Source organism: Equus asinus, chromosome 29, assembly GCF_041296235.1.
Source record: "Equus asinus isolate D_3611 breed Donkey chromosome 29, EquAss-T2T_v2, whole genome shotgun sequence".
Classification (NCBI taxonomy): Eukaryota; Metazoa; Chordata; class Mammalia; order Perissodactyla; family Equidae; genus Equus; species Equus asinus.
The window spans coordinates 31913131-31928670 of NC_091818.1; the positions used below are offsets into that span (position 1 = coordinate 31913131).

General features: G+C 35.9%; 1 protein-coding gene and 1 long non-coding RNA gene across 5 annotated transcripts in view; one reads left to right on the top strand and one right to left on the bottom strand.

Moving 5' to 3' along the window:
• Positions 1–15502, top strand: part of MINDY3 (MINDY lysine 48 deubiquitinase 3) — an 84735-nt gene extending 69233 nt beyond the window's left edge. For 3 of the 4 annotated variants that reach the window (XM_014838726.3, XM_044762062.2, XM_070500836.1), the window contains 4 exons: positions 6515–6587; positions 7934–8021; positions 11407–11478; positions 14536–15502. In XM_014838726.3, coding sequence (XP_014694212.1) covers positions 6515–6587; positions 7934–8021; positions 11407–11478; positions 14536–14685 — 383 coding nt within the window. In that variant the 3' untranslated portion in view covers positions 14686–15502. Of the gene's footprint in view, positions 1–6514; positions 6588–7933; positions 8022–11406; positions 11479–12706; positions 12842–14535 lie in introns of all 4 variants that reach the window. The other variant, XR_011499212.1, reaches the window with a different exon arrangement.
• Positions 6637–15540, bottom strand: part of LOC123281986 (uncharacterized) — a 57696-nt gene continuing 48792 nt past the window's right edge. Inside the window, exons 2-3 of the long non-coding RNA XR_006521816.2 lie at positions 13046–13212; positions 6637–8666 (exon numbers count right to left, since the gene is read on the bottom strand). This is a non-coding gene — a long non-coding RNA (uncharacterized lncRNA). The remainder of the gene's footprint in view (positions 8667–13045; positions 13213–15540) is intronic.

Consider the following 15540-nt stretch of genomic DNA (forward strand, 5'->3'; position numbering starts at 1 on the left):
CACATTTGTTTCATTAGTGAAAATTTTAGAACAGAAATTGAAACTGTGAGTGAATGAGCTCCTTGAGAAAAAGAACACAAAAGGAGAGTATCAGATGATCTCAGGAGATAATAACTGTTAATGAACAAAGGTGTAAAGAAATGCCTTCTGAGTAAGAAAGGAGTGTTCACAGACGTAGAAGACGTGGACCTGAAAAAAGCTAATGTTAGAAGGCTGGTTAAAAAAATCCACCAGGAACGCAAAGATACTAAAACTAAAGTTTAGTTTCTTACTGTCGATAGCAGTAGATCTGTTTGTTTCCTTTTTGCAATTTTGTTAAATCATTAATGAGGTCGCAGGCTTGTACTGTTCAGTTTGTTTTACAAAATTACAAGCAAAATTATAATTTCTTTTGTTACCAATACTATATCAATACTACTACCAATTTATAATCAGTGGCAGTTTTTCAAAAATGAGTCCTGAGAGATACATTTGAAAATAAATTGGCTGTGTTTTTACTAGAGAAAGAAAATTATTGATTGAAACTTTTCATTTCTATAGTTTTATCTGTGACAACTTGAATTATTAAGAAGAAAGCAAGCAAAACTTGTTTAGCCTTGCTTGTTTAGTCATATATAAAAAGGTATCTTTTTATATATGACCTATTATGAAGAAAATAAACTCCACTTTCTCATCTGAATATCACTGTTCATGGTTTAGCTATATATAGTCGACTCTAGGACATAGAAGGGTTAAAAACAGAAAATTCTTCACTTTTAGTCTTTAAAGTCACTTGGAAGCTAATCAGCTAATCTGTTAATTGAATTTATTTCCCCAAACATATCATGCTTTTATTTCAAGATTTAGACAAATCAGGCTTTCTCAGAACACCTAGTATACTAACAGTTCTTACAAGCTTCTGGGTCATTCTGGTTTCCATTTAGCAGAGGCTGGTGTGGGGACAACTGTCCTTTGTCATTCTCTTCAGAATATCTGTAGAAAAATTGACCTAGAAGGAAGCTGAAGAAAAGGGAATTTGAGGGCCGAGTGGTTAAGTTTGTGCGCTCCGCTTCAGTGGCCCACAGTTTCGCCTGTTCGGATCCTGGGCTCAGACATGGCACCACTCAAGCCATGCTGAGGCGGCGTCCCACATAGCACAACCAGAAAGACCTACAACTAGAATATACAACTATGTACTGGGTGGTTTCGGGAAGAAGGAAAAGAAAAAGAAAAAAACAAAAAAAGATTGGCAACAGATGTTAGCTCAAGTGCTAATCTTTAAAAAACAAAAAAAGAGAGAGATTTGAGTTCCGGTACCCTTGAGTATTTTTGTATTGATCTCATTCCCCACCCGACTATAGCGCCCACCTCTGACATCTACCCATGTGTCTGACAATGAGGTAGACCTGTAAAAGCTCTGTGAGCAGCATGCTTTAGGCATATTATGAATTATATGTTCTTGCAGGCTAAGCACCGATTATAGCATTGCCTCTATGAGACTGCATTTTCAGTGTTCTAAACAGTTGACTTATTATGATCTTTTGAAACATAAACTTGATTTATAAGTGGGCATCTGTCTAAAAATAATAATAATGATGATGATGATGATGATGATGTCTGGCCTTTGCGTGGAATGTTACAATTTATAAAGCACTTTACTTGCATAGACTCATTAAAACCTTACCGTAAACCCAGGAGGTAGGCAGGGATTACCATCGCCATCTCGTCCGTAGGAAAACCAACTTTGTGACAGTTGAAGTCACTTCTTCAGAGCTACCTATCTAGTTTTGAGAACTGAGGCCAGATTCTAGGTGTTCTTCCAGAAAATTAGCCATCTTTCCTCCTCTCTCCACTACCAGTGTCTTTTTTAAAGGCTGAAGTCATAAAGAGGTATTTTTTAACCTGTCTAAATTTATCTACTTTTAACTTTTTTTTCCTTCTTCTTCCTCCTCTCCCCAAAACCCCCCTGTACATAGTTGTATATTCTAGTTGTGAGTGCCTCTGGTTGTGTCATGTGGGACGCCACTTCAGCATGGCCTGATGAGCAGTGCCATGTCCATGCCCAGGATCCGAACCGGTGAAACCCTAGGCCACCGAAGTGGAGCGTGCAGATTTAACCACTTTGCCACAGGGCTGACCCCTTAACTATTATTAATTTATTGAAATAAGGATTTGATATTGACTCTCATTCTCATTGAGCAATTAGAATAATCTCCATTTCAGATTCTTTTGGATCTTAGGAGCTCAATAATTATTTTGATTCCAAGCATACAAATAAAATGAGGTAAAAAAAAATATTTTTAACTATTAATTTCTCCTTTGTAATACTATCAAAATTTTAATTTCAGCAGGACCTTGACATATCACATCTAATTACTTGGTTCAGTTTAATGAGTAATCCCAAATTCAGAAATGAAAATAAACACTCGTATGTATGCTCAGAGCCTAAGCAGACCTATACAAAGTGTTACATGTGGGCTTTGGAGAAAGTTCCTAGTTTTATTTTGTTTTTTGCATCTCTTTTGTGGGGGAAAGTGTTTGGATATGTGCTTTGTATCCAGGTACACATTTTACAGGAATTTTTTTAAATAACAGTAAAATAAAAAGTAGGATGGAGGTAAATTGATAAATGTGATCAAAGATACTGGACGAGAGGAATTTTGGAGTCCTTCCACCTACCAGCAACAAATGGCTGTATCTAAACTGCTAAAAGCACTCCAGTTGGTATCAGACAGCCTGGATTCAAGTCCCACCTGTTACTCATTAGTGTGTGATGTTGGGTGAGTTCCAAACCTCAGTTTTATCATCTGTAAAGTGTACTTAATATCTACTCTACATAATTATGCAAGTACTCAATAGATTGACCATATTACTGTTTTTTAAAAAATCCAAAAGTGTGTGGCATTGACCTTATTCAGTATCTTCAAAGACACTGAATTCTACATAGATGGTATTTGAAATAATAGTCATGTTACTGCACAAAGAGCACAATCTGCTCATTGCAAGGCGACAGGCAATCGTCAAGAGGCAAGATGGTGGCAGAGAAAGGGCACTTTATTAAGAAATAAGCTAGCAAATCAGATGATGGGGGGACTAGTGTCCTAAGGGGGGCACAGAACCTTGAAACAGATATATAGGCCAGTGCGTTATAGGGGAGGGGTTAGGTATGTTGACCCTCTGGTGTTACAGACTGGGAGTCGCCACACCAGATCTTTCAGTTGTCATTGATGACAGCTGTCAGCATAGACTCTGTCCAGGGGTCATCACTTTCCTAAGGAACTCAAAAGAACAAAGTTATCGTCTTACTGCAGCTGGGAGGTACATACACACGCAGGGGTCATAATATCTACAGGGCAGGTAGATCTCCTGGAGGGTGCATATCCCCTGGGCTGGTCAGTTAGAGGTCATTCAAAGTTACAATATGGTCTCTTTTCTACAATATGGCTTCCCTAATGTCAACCTTGTGTTGAGCCGGTATCAGTCACAGGTTTTCGCGTTACGTGTAACGGGGTTTGGTTTTGTTTTCCTCTTTCTCTCTGTCTCTTCCCTTCTCCCTCACCCCTCCTCCTTATAGAATTACATTTCAGAAAACAACACTATTTTGGCAAGGGATCTATATTTTGATTTTAAAATGGCCCTTTAAATACTTTTTTTTTAAGTTGCTAAAATATATGTCGACAGCCATCTTTTGTCAGTGGGCTGCATTTTTTTAATCTTTAAGAATAATTTTATTTGTTGTAGATGAATATATGCCAGTCCTTAGACAGTCTTAGAAATTGCCTTTTAATTCAGTCTTTTCTGATCCTTTTAAAGGACATTTTCTTCTCTAGACCTTTGCTGCTCCCCTCGTGTCACTTCTGCTCTTCACCCCGCTACTGTGGCATTGTCGTCACTGTTTCTTTCATGCTGCACCAGCCAGTTTTCCTGTCCCCTGTCATCATGTTGTCTGTGTTTTGCAGCTTTTCCATCACATCCATGATACAAGTGGTTGTGCGGGAGAAGCCATAAATTAACTGCTCATTTCTTTCTGAACTTTATACATACAGTTCACCAAGCTGTTTTTGATACACCCCTGGTGCCTGAACAGTACTTTGATTAAAGCTGAAATTAGAATTAGCTTGAATAATTAAATGTAACAAGTGTTAGTGAGCAGCTGCTGCGCTCGGCCCTGGGGGTATGGAATCCCTGCCACCTGGGAGCTCCTCCTCTGCTGGGAGCCAGGAGCGAGCCAGGGTGCCACGGAGGCGAAGACACCGGGGAAAGCTGGAGTGAGAAGCTGTCTTCATTGTGCCTAGGGGCAAAAGTCACATATGCTTTTCAGTAAGAATTATATTAAATTGTAGGTATATGTTATTAAAGCCTTAATAACTAGATCTTGATTTTCTTTTCTATACCCAAGAAACTTTACTCTCTCTCACCTACAGTGGTTTAAAATGTCCTGGTGCCAGGTGCTCCGCCCCGCCATCTGCTCAGTTCCTGGCATCGCTCTCCTTCCACAATGTTTGCTTTAGCTAGCGCCTCTGTGAGAGGAGACTGGCCAGGCCTTTCCTTGTATTCCCTAAATTGACTGCTGGTGTTAAAAAAAACAACAACTTAATTTCTAAACAGCTTTTTTCCTCCTTTTCAAATGTTTTAAAACACTATTTACCTGTATTGGAATATTTACACAGTAGCTACCTTCCATCTCAGCAACTGTGGCCTCTTTTGTTCTGAACCCCCACCTCAATTCTTCATTCTTCTGAGCTTTAAAGCCTGTAGAAGTCCATTTTATATTAATGTGTTTAATTTACCAATGCATTCAAGTTCTGCTTTTTCTTTTAGGGCTTGGTCTGCTTGACTAGTCAACAAATTGTCCTTTCTCAGATTTCCTCTGCTGTTGGTATTGAGGTCGTCTTATCATCATCATGTCTCGATTTCCTTATTCTCTAGGGCATTAGTAGACTAAATACTAGATGACCAAAGTTTCATCTGCTTTTGAAGCTCACTTTGTTGTTTTCCTAGTTGTTGTTTACATCTTTATACAGCCAATTGCTCTTTCTGGGGGTGGGAGCTGAGTCTCCATTTACGGTAAGAGGGAAGCGTGTCCGCCATTCATTGCTCCTTGAGAACATGGTAGCACACACTGGCTCTGGCGAGGGGATATACATGAGAGCCCATGAACACAGAGGCCTGTCCGGATCATTCTCCTTGTCTGCTACTGGCCAAACAAAGCCTGTTTTACATTCGGAGATGCTGAGCTTTTAGCTCTGACTTGCAAAATAATTATTTTCTACCTTTCAAATTTATCAAACTTAGGCTCACAAAGATTGAATATTTTCACAAGTACCTTACAACAAGTTCTTTATTTTCTATACCTCAAATTATTGGTGACTTGACAAATTGGAATTATTCTAAACCTTCACTTTAAAAAATTGTACATTTTTAAGTATCCTACATGATTCTTAGCCTTTTAGTCAAGGCCAATCTGTCTTCAAATGGGTAAGCATCTGCTTATGAGGTTCTTGAATAGAAAAGAACCTATGAAAATAAAAAATAACCTACTTTAAATAAAATAATAAAGAACCTATTTTAAAATCATACCTTCCTTATTTCCTTTCTGATAGAGAAAGAGTGCATGCCACATCCTGAAAGAGCAACTGTACTTTATTCTGTAGTTTGGTTGTAGAAGCAGGGTTTTTGGACATCTTTTTCTCCATGACAAGATTTTCTTTTTAAATTTTCTAATCCCTGAAAAGGTTAGTGTGTTGGAAGTTGATTTAAAGCTGCAACAGTCTTCAGGAATGAGTAAATGGGTAGAGCACTGAGGCACTGTACATTTAAGGGAACAAACAACTTGCTTGTTTAAAACGACTGTGATTTCAAACTGCCCTAGAAGCTTTTTATGTGTGTCATGTTCTGTTTCATCATGAGAGTTTGGGCCGCTTACCAATGCTATTTCCTCATCAAGCCAAAGAAAAGGAGTATTTTCCATAAACTACTCTACAACGTTTAATTCCACTCAGCATTTCAACTTTGAACTTTGTTCTCCCATTAAATCTGTGGCTTTTATTTAAATCAAGTCTGTTATAGGGATATCTTTTCTTGCTCTTATATAGTCAGTTATTTAAGTAACAGTGGATCATTAACATTCTTTCAAAAAGTTAAAAAACGTGTTAAAAGGAATTTGTTCATAAAGAATTATTTTAATTGGATTTCGTAAAGGGAATTTAAAGGTGCTTGTTGTTTATTGAAAGATATACTTAATTACTAAATATTTCTTATATCTTTAAGTAGAAAAACCTTTTATCATTTAAGTTTGTAAGCCTGTTTAAAAAGTAGTTTGGCTTTAAGGTTTCCTTGGAGTTCTCAGGTAGAAGTTATATATATTTTTTTATTAGAAACTAACCTTGAAAAACTTTGCCAATGTGCCCAAGAAAACTAATATACAGGAGTGTCTAATAATAGGCATTGTGCCTAAAATAAACTTAATATAGTGTTCCTTAACTCTTTATATCCCTTCTATGTGATTTTTTTACTGGAATTTTTTTTCCCCCAGATAATGGATTCATACCTGATTCACTTTTAGAAGATGTGATGAAAGCATTGGACCTTGTTTCGGATCCTGAATAGTAAGCTAAATGGGAAATGCTATTTAACCATTTTACAAAGATTCCATTAAATTTAAAACTTTATACACAATTTTGCCCTTTTTTTAATCTAAACCTCCATGTACAAAGCACAGCACTTTATATAAAGCAAAGATTTAGGAAGAAATCAGCCTAATCAGTATGATAACAGAGACTTGACATCCTTAAAATGAGCTTCTTAAATTTTTTTCCAAATTCCTGCATAAATAGCTATATATCATCTACTTAATTTCCCTTGTTTCATCATAATACATAACACACCTTAAATTATAAAGTTAGAACAATTGAGTTAGATTGTTTTTCTACAAGTAGCTGAAAGATTGGACTGAGTTGTTCACTCTGTACTTCAGTGGTCTAGTCACGTTCATAATATGTGATGGCCCATGAACTAACAGGGCCATATTAAGGGTTAGTAAATTAAATATATTAAGTGTCATATGACCATGCCTTTCTTTGTGTCATGTCATAACCTCCTGGCCTCACTCACACCCATCAAAATGTCCTGGCTTTTGCATGTTGTATAATAAGGTATATTTAACTTGGCACTTATACTTTGGGAGATAACATGGAGAAGGAAAATTTTCTGAAAAGACCATTTTCATTTTTAAAACTCTTCAAACTGCAGTCCACTTCCCTCTGCCTTCTTTCTATTTGCACCTAACACCTTTCCCCAGCCTTGGCTACACCTAAATGGGAAGGGCTCTGCAAAGCACAATCTGCTGTTGGCTGCTACTGCAGCAGTGGAGTCCATACCGCTCAGTGTAACTCAGGGGACTTCAGCTCTTCGAGGATTAGCTTACCTCTCTGACCTTCAAGTTACATTGTCTGCGAATTTTAAGCCTCCACCTCATTTGGTTCTGGAAACTAAGCTTTTTAGGAGATGTTTTTGATTATCTGATGTGCCACTGCCTTTAGATGCTCTTTCTTGTTCTCCTTGGGCTTAAAATAAACATTTTTTTAAGTCAAATGCCTCATTTCATTGTTAAACTCAGGCATACCTACGAAGCAAAGAGAATTTGCCTTGGGAGGTTAACGCCTGCATTTATAAGCCTAGGTTTTTAAGTTTCTTTACCTAATAAGGAACAATATTCCAAAGCCATCGTCATCATTTCAATTCTAAATAGTAACAGATTACTCTGGTTTAAAAATAACCAAGTTTTGGCAAATTAGATGTCATTCCTGCGTATTTGTCATTAGGAGTCTAAAAAGGACAGCTCTTAGGATTTTTGGCAGTCAAATGTGTTATAGTACCAGCAATTTAATCATGAAAGAAGGAAAATAAGTTTTTCCTTTGGTATCCACTGTTTTTCTTTTTTTTCTCCCCATAGTATAAATCTTATGAAGAATAAATTAGATCCAGAAGGATTAGGAATCATATTATTGGGTCCATTTCTTCAAGAATTTTTTCCTGATCAGGTAACATACTTGAATATATTTATTGTCTTGTTCTATTGGGATGATCATCTTGTAATTGTTTCAACATTCTTTTCTACTAATTTAAAGTGTTCTGACATGCAGATATAAGACTAAGACAGCACTGTTATGTAAATACTTTCCCAAACAGAGAGGCTAGGAGGGTATGTGTGTTCTAACACAGTAATGCAGAACTTTGGCGGAGGGAGTGGTAGAAGATAGTGTATTCACCAATATATGTACATAATGATACTGTTTTTCTAAAGAAAGGATAAAGTCCAGAAGTGTGGGGAATAAAAAGAGAGAGATTCTCTTTATCCACTCCCATCCCTATTTTCCTTCTCTCAGGTAACTATTGTTAATAGATTGGTATGTGTCTTTTTCGAACTTTCTAAGTACTAAAGAAAGAAGGTAAGGAGCCTATATGTAGTGGAAGCCCCTACTCGTGAACCTAAGTTCCAGCAGGATTTTAGTTGAGTAGAAGGAAAGCCTTTGAGTAGAGCTGTGCCGTCACCTTGGGACATGTCTTCCACTGGGCTTGATTGGGCCTCAGTTAATAAGGAGCCCTGCTGGTCTCAGTACTGAGTTAACATCCACGTTGTTGACACCCAATGCCACAGCCTGCTCCAGTCTTCTCTTCTCTGTTTCCTGTGAAAGTGAAGAATTTCCACATGATTTAGTTAGGTATATTGAGATCATTTCATCAGATAACAGCATGGTCTAAATTAAAGTTCATTGTTTTAATAAAACTGCTAATTTCTATTCCAACTCTATTATAAAAGGGATGTATTGCCAAGTAGAAAAATTGTAATGAAATGATAGATGGAAAATATCAAGATAAAATTATTAAATTTCAAGGCTATAATTGTTAATTTGATGTCTCAGATTTAAATTTTCTTTAACAGAGTAGACAATATTATTGTCATTCATTCATGGTAATTAAAAAAGAAAGTGAACCTGTATTTCTAAACCTGTATCTATCTGTTATGGTTACTGTGGGTAAAGAAAGTGAGTGAAGTAAAATTCAAAAAGTAACTAAGAATATCACAATATAGCTGTTAGACTTTTTAAAATTTGCTAAGTGCTTCATAAAAAGTAGAGTCATTTTACATTTTGTGACTATAATGTCAGAAAAAAAGATCTCTCACTCATTTTGGCCATTATTCATATACTTGTTTGTACCTAACAGACCAATGTAGTCACACCCAGTAAAGATTCACTCAACCAGGAATAAATGAAGTAAAGTTGCAAAACTGGAGTCAGAAGCACAGCGAGGAAAATCTTTATCTAACTTTGATAATCTTTACAAATGCTTAAAGTAGGTGCTGTGGAAGAACGTTTCTTTGCCATAAGGCAGAGCAGATGCAGGGGGAAAAGAGCCGTGGGAATTTCATAACCATCTCAAGGCAATTTGTTTATGACAAGAATAGCAGAAGCAGATACCATGCATTAAGCATGTACTGTGCACCAGGCACTATGTGCCTTAGAAATTAGGTAATATTTTCCCCCATTTTGGCAATGAGGAAACTGAAGATTAGAGAACTTAAGAAAATTGCTTAAGGTCATATAGCTAGTAAGTAGCTAATTCAAGTCTAACGTAGGTCATCTAACCCCAGAGACTAAGCATTGTACCACTGTGTTATACTGCCTTTTGTTGATATTTCAGTATTTTATGCCAATTATTAATGACTGGAACTAGAGAATAGAAAATGTATTCAATTACAGTAAAGTATTTGAGAGTTAAAGTATGTTAACTCGAAATCAACAGCCAAATTATTTATCTAAGTAACTAATTGCTTTGAGTCATATAATTAAGAAAGTGATCAAATAAATTATTGATTTTTCTGTCTTTTTTTAGAGCATTTTCAGTGGGATACAAAAAATTAGAGGTTGGATTTTAGTTGGGAATCTAAGACATGAAAAGTTAAAAAACAGCTAAAAATTTAAACAATCTTTCAAAATAACTGAAGAGATAGTATAAAGTCGTATATGATTTGTTCCCAAATTAAATATTGAGACACTTGTTATTATAAAGGTCCCAAAGTAATAAAGAATCCAGCTAGTGTTGGAGTCCAGACAAACTTTACAGAGAAAGTAAGATTTGAACCTGGTCTTGAAAAAGAAGAAAAGAGCAAGAGAGAAGGGCATTTTAGAGAGGAATAAAAAAACTCATGAATGTGCAAAGAGCTGACAACAAAAGGTCTTTTCATGGGAAAATGAGAAATATGCTTGTCTAATACAGAGAATTCAGAAAGGTGAGTAGTTGCAGATAAGACTGGAAAGGTAGATTAGACTGTGTATTGTAAGATTCTTGGTTGCAAATCACAGAGCCCCAGCCTGAACTGACATAAGTGGGAAGGAAAGATATGAATTGGAAGGAGTAGCTCAGAGGAATTGAAGAAGGAAGCATCCAGAAGGTAGCACTAGGAGCCTCCAAGATTGGAGCAGTGTCTCCATCTCCCACCCTTTCTCTCTCCAGAGTAGTACCTTCTCTCAACCAATCGATCTTTCTCTAGGAAGCTGAAGCTACAGTTACCAGCAGCTGTCTTCCCTTTGTTCCAATTGAAAAAATTCTAAGGAGGGACTTTGGCCCAGCCTGAATCACATGCCCATCCTTGTATCAGTCGGATGAGGCCAGAAAGACAAGAGGGACAGGCACAGGGACACTCAGGCCCTGAGGGAAATCATGGGAGCCGGGCACCTTCAGTGGGGCCCAGCCATGAATAGGCATGAATGCTAGGTCAAGAGAGTTGAACTTGATCTTTAGCTAATTGAGAACCAAGGTTAAGACAGTGGGAATAACATGATCAATCAGTTTTTCTTAAAGTTTAATCTGATAATGACTTACAGGATATCCTTTCTTTAAACACTATAATTGTGTGTTTCATTTCTCACAATGCTCTCTTCACTAATTAAAAGTTGACAATACTCAAATGATATTTTTTGGAATGGAAAGCCCTAATTCCATATTGTGAACCAATAGATTGGAAGTGTTGGTGCATATATGTTTGTGGTCTGAGTAAATGGGATATTATTCCTATTCTGTAGTTGAGAGGAACAAATTACTTACAACTAGAGAAAAAGCAGAGATACATTGTAGGAAATACTTTTGTGTTTTAGAACCTTGTCCTTTAAAAAAATCATAGTTAAAAGCATAAAATAAAGTCTAGTCAGAAGAGCTTATAATAAAAATCAGCACTTCCCCACTTTCCAGTCTCTTCCCCAGGAGCAGCTATTTCAGCTTTTAGGTTTTCTTGCTTTACCAAATGATTCCCCAATCATAAGGGTGAGGATTTAAGAAACTTGCATTTTACTTTCAATTGCTAATTAGAAATTGACTGATATGAAGATATAATTGAAAGTTTTAATAGTACTTTATTTACACTAGGGCTCGAGTGGTCCAGAGTCTTTTACTGTCTACCACTACAATGGACTGAAGCAATCAAATTATAATGAAAAGGTATGATAATTCACATAGTTATTTGTCTTTACCTGGATTGATAAAAGAAATATGGATATATAACAATGTTTGATTCCCATAAAATTGCTACCTAAGGAGATTATTCCAGGAGTCTCTTTACTGTCACAACATATCTTAGAACTGGTCATATTTTGATTTAAGCAGCATGTGATTTTCAGTGAGATCTTCATTGGAATTTTGGAGCAAGAGTTTCACTGTAACAAATAACTACATCTGTATACATGTTACCCTTGGCTGTGTAAATATGACTAAATCAACATTATAGTTGGGTCCAGTGAAAATTATTAATCCATTTAAATGGAGAAAGGGGTAATAGGTTTTTGAGAAAAATATTTTTAAAAGATGTAATAAACTAATAACCACAATAGCTAGCATTTTGGGGCATTTACTGAGCAATTATGTAGTAAGTACTTGCTTTCTCTGTTTTCACACCACCCTAGGAAGTAAGTATGGTCTGTAGAGCCCCAGGTTACAGAGGAGGGAACTGAAACAGAGAGGGAAGCAAGTTGTCATGGTCAAGCAGCCAGGAAGCGGCAGAAACTTTTCGGTAGTCTGTCTCAGAGCCTGCACTTTACCCACCATGCTTTGCTGCTTTCCTTTGTGACTCATTGACAAAGCCGCCTGAGTCACTTCCGATGTACTCAGTGGGTTTCAATCACCATTGTCTCACTCACCCCCCCTTTTTGATTAAATATTAGCTTGTCTACACATACGCCATATCTATTATATTTGCATTTATTCAAGTAACAGTCACAGTAGATAGAGCTAATATTAGAAGGAATAAAGCCTACCATACCTTTTTAACTTGAAATACTCATGCTGCTTTTATACTTATCTAAACTGAGGGTGGCTACAGAAAATAGGTCCTAATGTACACTAAATACGTAATTTTAGTTAGAGCAAATCTAAAACAGACTAAAATTTACTCCTATGTTCATAACAAAATGTAAATTCGAAGTTTTATTAAGTTAGCTCTAAAGATGTTTTCACAAGAAGATAATTTATTATTCTATGTATATAGCAAAAAATATAAATTGTCAATAAGAAAACATGGACGGTATTTCCTAATATGTGTTAATGAGTGCTTCTTCTAGATTTGGAAGTTTTATGTAGCCTTGTAATAGGAGGTGCTTTATAGTCACTAAGTAGTTATTCACCTACACAATCCTGCAAAGTAGGTCAGTCAAATATTGTCCATATTTTACAGATGAGGCCTCTGAGACAGGGAGATTAAGCGACTCACCCAGGGTCACACAGCAAGTCATTGGCAGAGCAGGGATTGGAACTGAGTTCCTGATTCCCAATCCTGTCCTTGATCTGTTGGCCACGCTACCTGTATATAGTAAGTTTTCAAATCATGCTTGTGACAAGCGTCTGACATACTAACAAAAAGATCAGAAATCAGCGATGAAATATTAACATGACAATAGTATGTAAGAACTATAAAGCAAAGCATGTGTGTCATTAAGTTGCAGAGGTAACGTTATGAAGTTACTCAGGAGGTAGAAACACGGTAGACCGCATAGTGAGGTACTATTACAATTACCTGAGGAAACTGACAAAAGGAGAATGCTCGCCACGCGGGAGGGAGCGGGATCCACCAGGTGGCGCAGGTGGCGGAGGCCGCAGAGGTAGGTCATGGTACTTCACCCAGCACATCTGCTCTAAGGCGAGGAGCAAGTGAAATTCCTTGTGGAAAAAGGTCTGTCTCATCTGTTAATTATAATAACTCAAGTTATTGTACTTTATGGACAGTTTTTCAGAAAAGGAAGATTTGCTTTGGGGAGTTAAAAAGCGTGAGTTGTAGTTTTAATGGCAAATATTTTTCATCAAAACTAGAAACAAACTAATACATTAACCAAAATAAAAATGAAAAACAAATGTATTTCACATTAAAGTATTCTTTAGAGCTTCCTAAAAATGAGTAGATTCATGAAACCAAACTATCCAACCTAGTAATATATTCTATTCCTGTATTTAGTGTGTTTTTAAGGAAACTCTCATTTAAGCCTAATAAAGTTGTTTCTTTTGGCTTCTTAGTCAAATAACTTAGGACTTTTATATTGGAAGAACATAATTACAATCACATCTATCAGCCATTGAATGTATAAAAATAAGTATACATACTTGGGAAAAAGGCAGTCTATATCTATTCCTTTTAGATCATACAATCAATTTCTCTTGGTACAAAAAGAAATTAATGACTGAATGGCTTAATGTACACAGTGACCCCTTATAATGAGTTAGGGTTTTAGTAAGTATGTTATTTCATAGATCCATCTAAAAGACTGTCATTATAAATTAATCAGAAAAAAATTTTTTTCTGATACCCACCTGCCAGTTTCTGTTTTATATGATCATTGTCACTGCATTTAAAGTACCCGGTTAGTTTATATATTAACTTTTTTCTATTTGATTTTTGTTTCTGTCCTGACTTCTTTTTGATTTTTTATGCAGTACAAAGTACATTCAGGAACAGCATTTTCAGAAGTATTTAATACAGCGAATAGCAAATTTCACTGACAAACATCCAGATTGCTTTCAGCTCTGGAAATTCAGCACCTAAATTGAGAGGAGAAAGTAAAGCCTCAGAATATACAGCTATATTTCTGTTACAGCTTTCCATTTCCTGAGGCAGCATGATGATTTGAGGGCCTCAATATTAAAACAGTGGGAATTATATAAATTGTTACATAAATAATTTAAAATTTCTTCCAAGTAGTATATGTTATATATGTCTTTTATCAGAAACTGTATGTGTTTTGGGATTCACATGTGCTTTCTTTTAAATTGTGAACTTAAAAACTAAAAATCGACTGGTCACCTAGCAGTTAAAATTTGTGTCACCGTCTTGTTTCCAAATATACTTTCACATTAATCAGTAAGCAGCTATTCTTGGTCATAATTTCTATCATAATAAAATTAGATGTAAAGTTCCATTTATGTCTTATCTGCTAGCCTATGAAAATTTTTGTATCTTTCTTAAAAATTTGCTAAGAATATTGATTGACCTTGGTGGCTTTATTTTGTTAACAGGTGATGTATGTAGAAGGGACTGCAGTTGTTATGGGTTTTGAAGATCCCATGCTGCAAACGGATGACACTCCTATTAAACGCTGTCTCCAAACCAAATGGCCATACATCGAATTGCTCTGGACCACAGATCGCTCCCCTTCACTAAACTGATTTGCCTAAGTATTTATGAAGAAAATTGTAATAGCAGATGTGGAAAGAGGGATGCAAGACTGGCAATTGGCTAAATTAAGCTATACACTGGTATCATTGATTAACTGTAAATAACAATTAAAAACACATTTTCAGTGTTTAAGATATGTTTAAATTATTTATGTTAAAGGTTACCCTATTTTAACTCTGTGTGAAATTTACTAGCAAAATTAAGCATTAATCAAAGTTCATCACTTTTGCAGTCAGATAATTGGTCATTCATCAAATTACAATCATAATGCTATAGCATTCGTATATTGAGTATCAGAGTTCCTATTTATGAACTTCCACTTTGGGGTTCATTTCATTTAGGCACATTTTACTGTTTAAATGATTCTGGCTTACAGTGTATCAGCCTCCACATTGAAATGCAGAAGAATTAATTTTTATTTCTTTTCTAAAATCTGTTTTCCATTAGCAATATTGATAAATAACAAATGATCAACCTGGGTCCTTTGACAGTTGGCTTAGAACTGGCATGTTTATAAAAACTAGAAACTAAAAAGGAACATTACCATTTATTCACAGATACATAGAGGATGTATTTTAAAAAATGATAGGAAAGAGAATCTGTTTGATAGTCTTAACACTGTTAAATTTCACTGTGTTGCCAAATACACTTTTCCAAATTTGTCCCAAGAACCCTGTAAGCCAGCTTTCTTGTATATTTATAAATGTGATAAATGCATGAGAACATCTGTTATTACATTAGTATACTGCTTTATTTATTATGATCCTAGTGGATGGCCTAAATAAACACTTTTTTTCTTTAACTGTACCCTTGCATTAGTTTTTACAATAGTGACTCAAAATAAA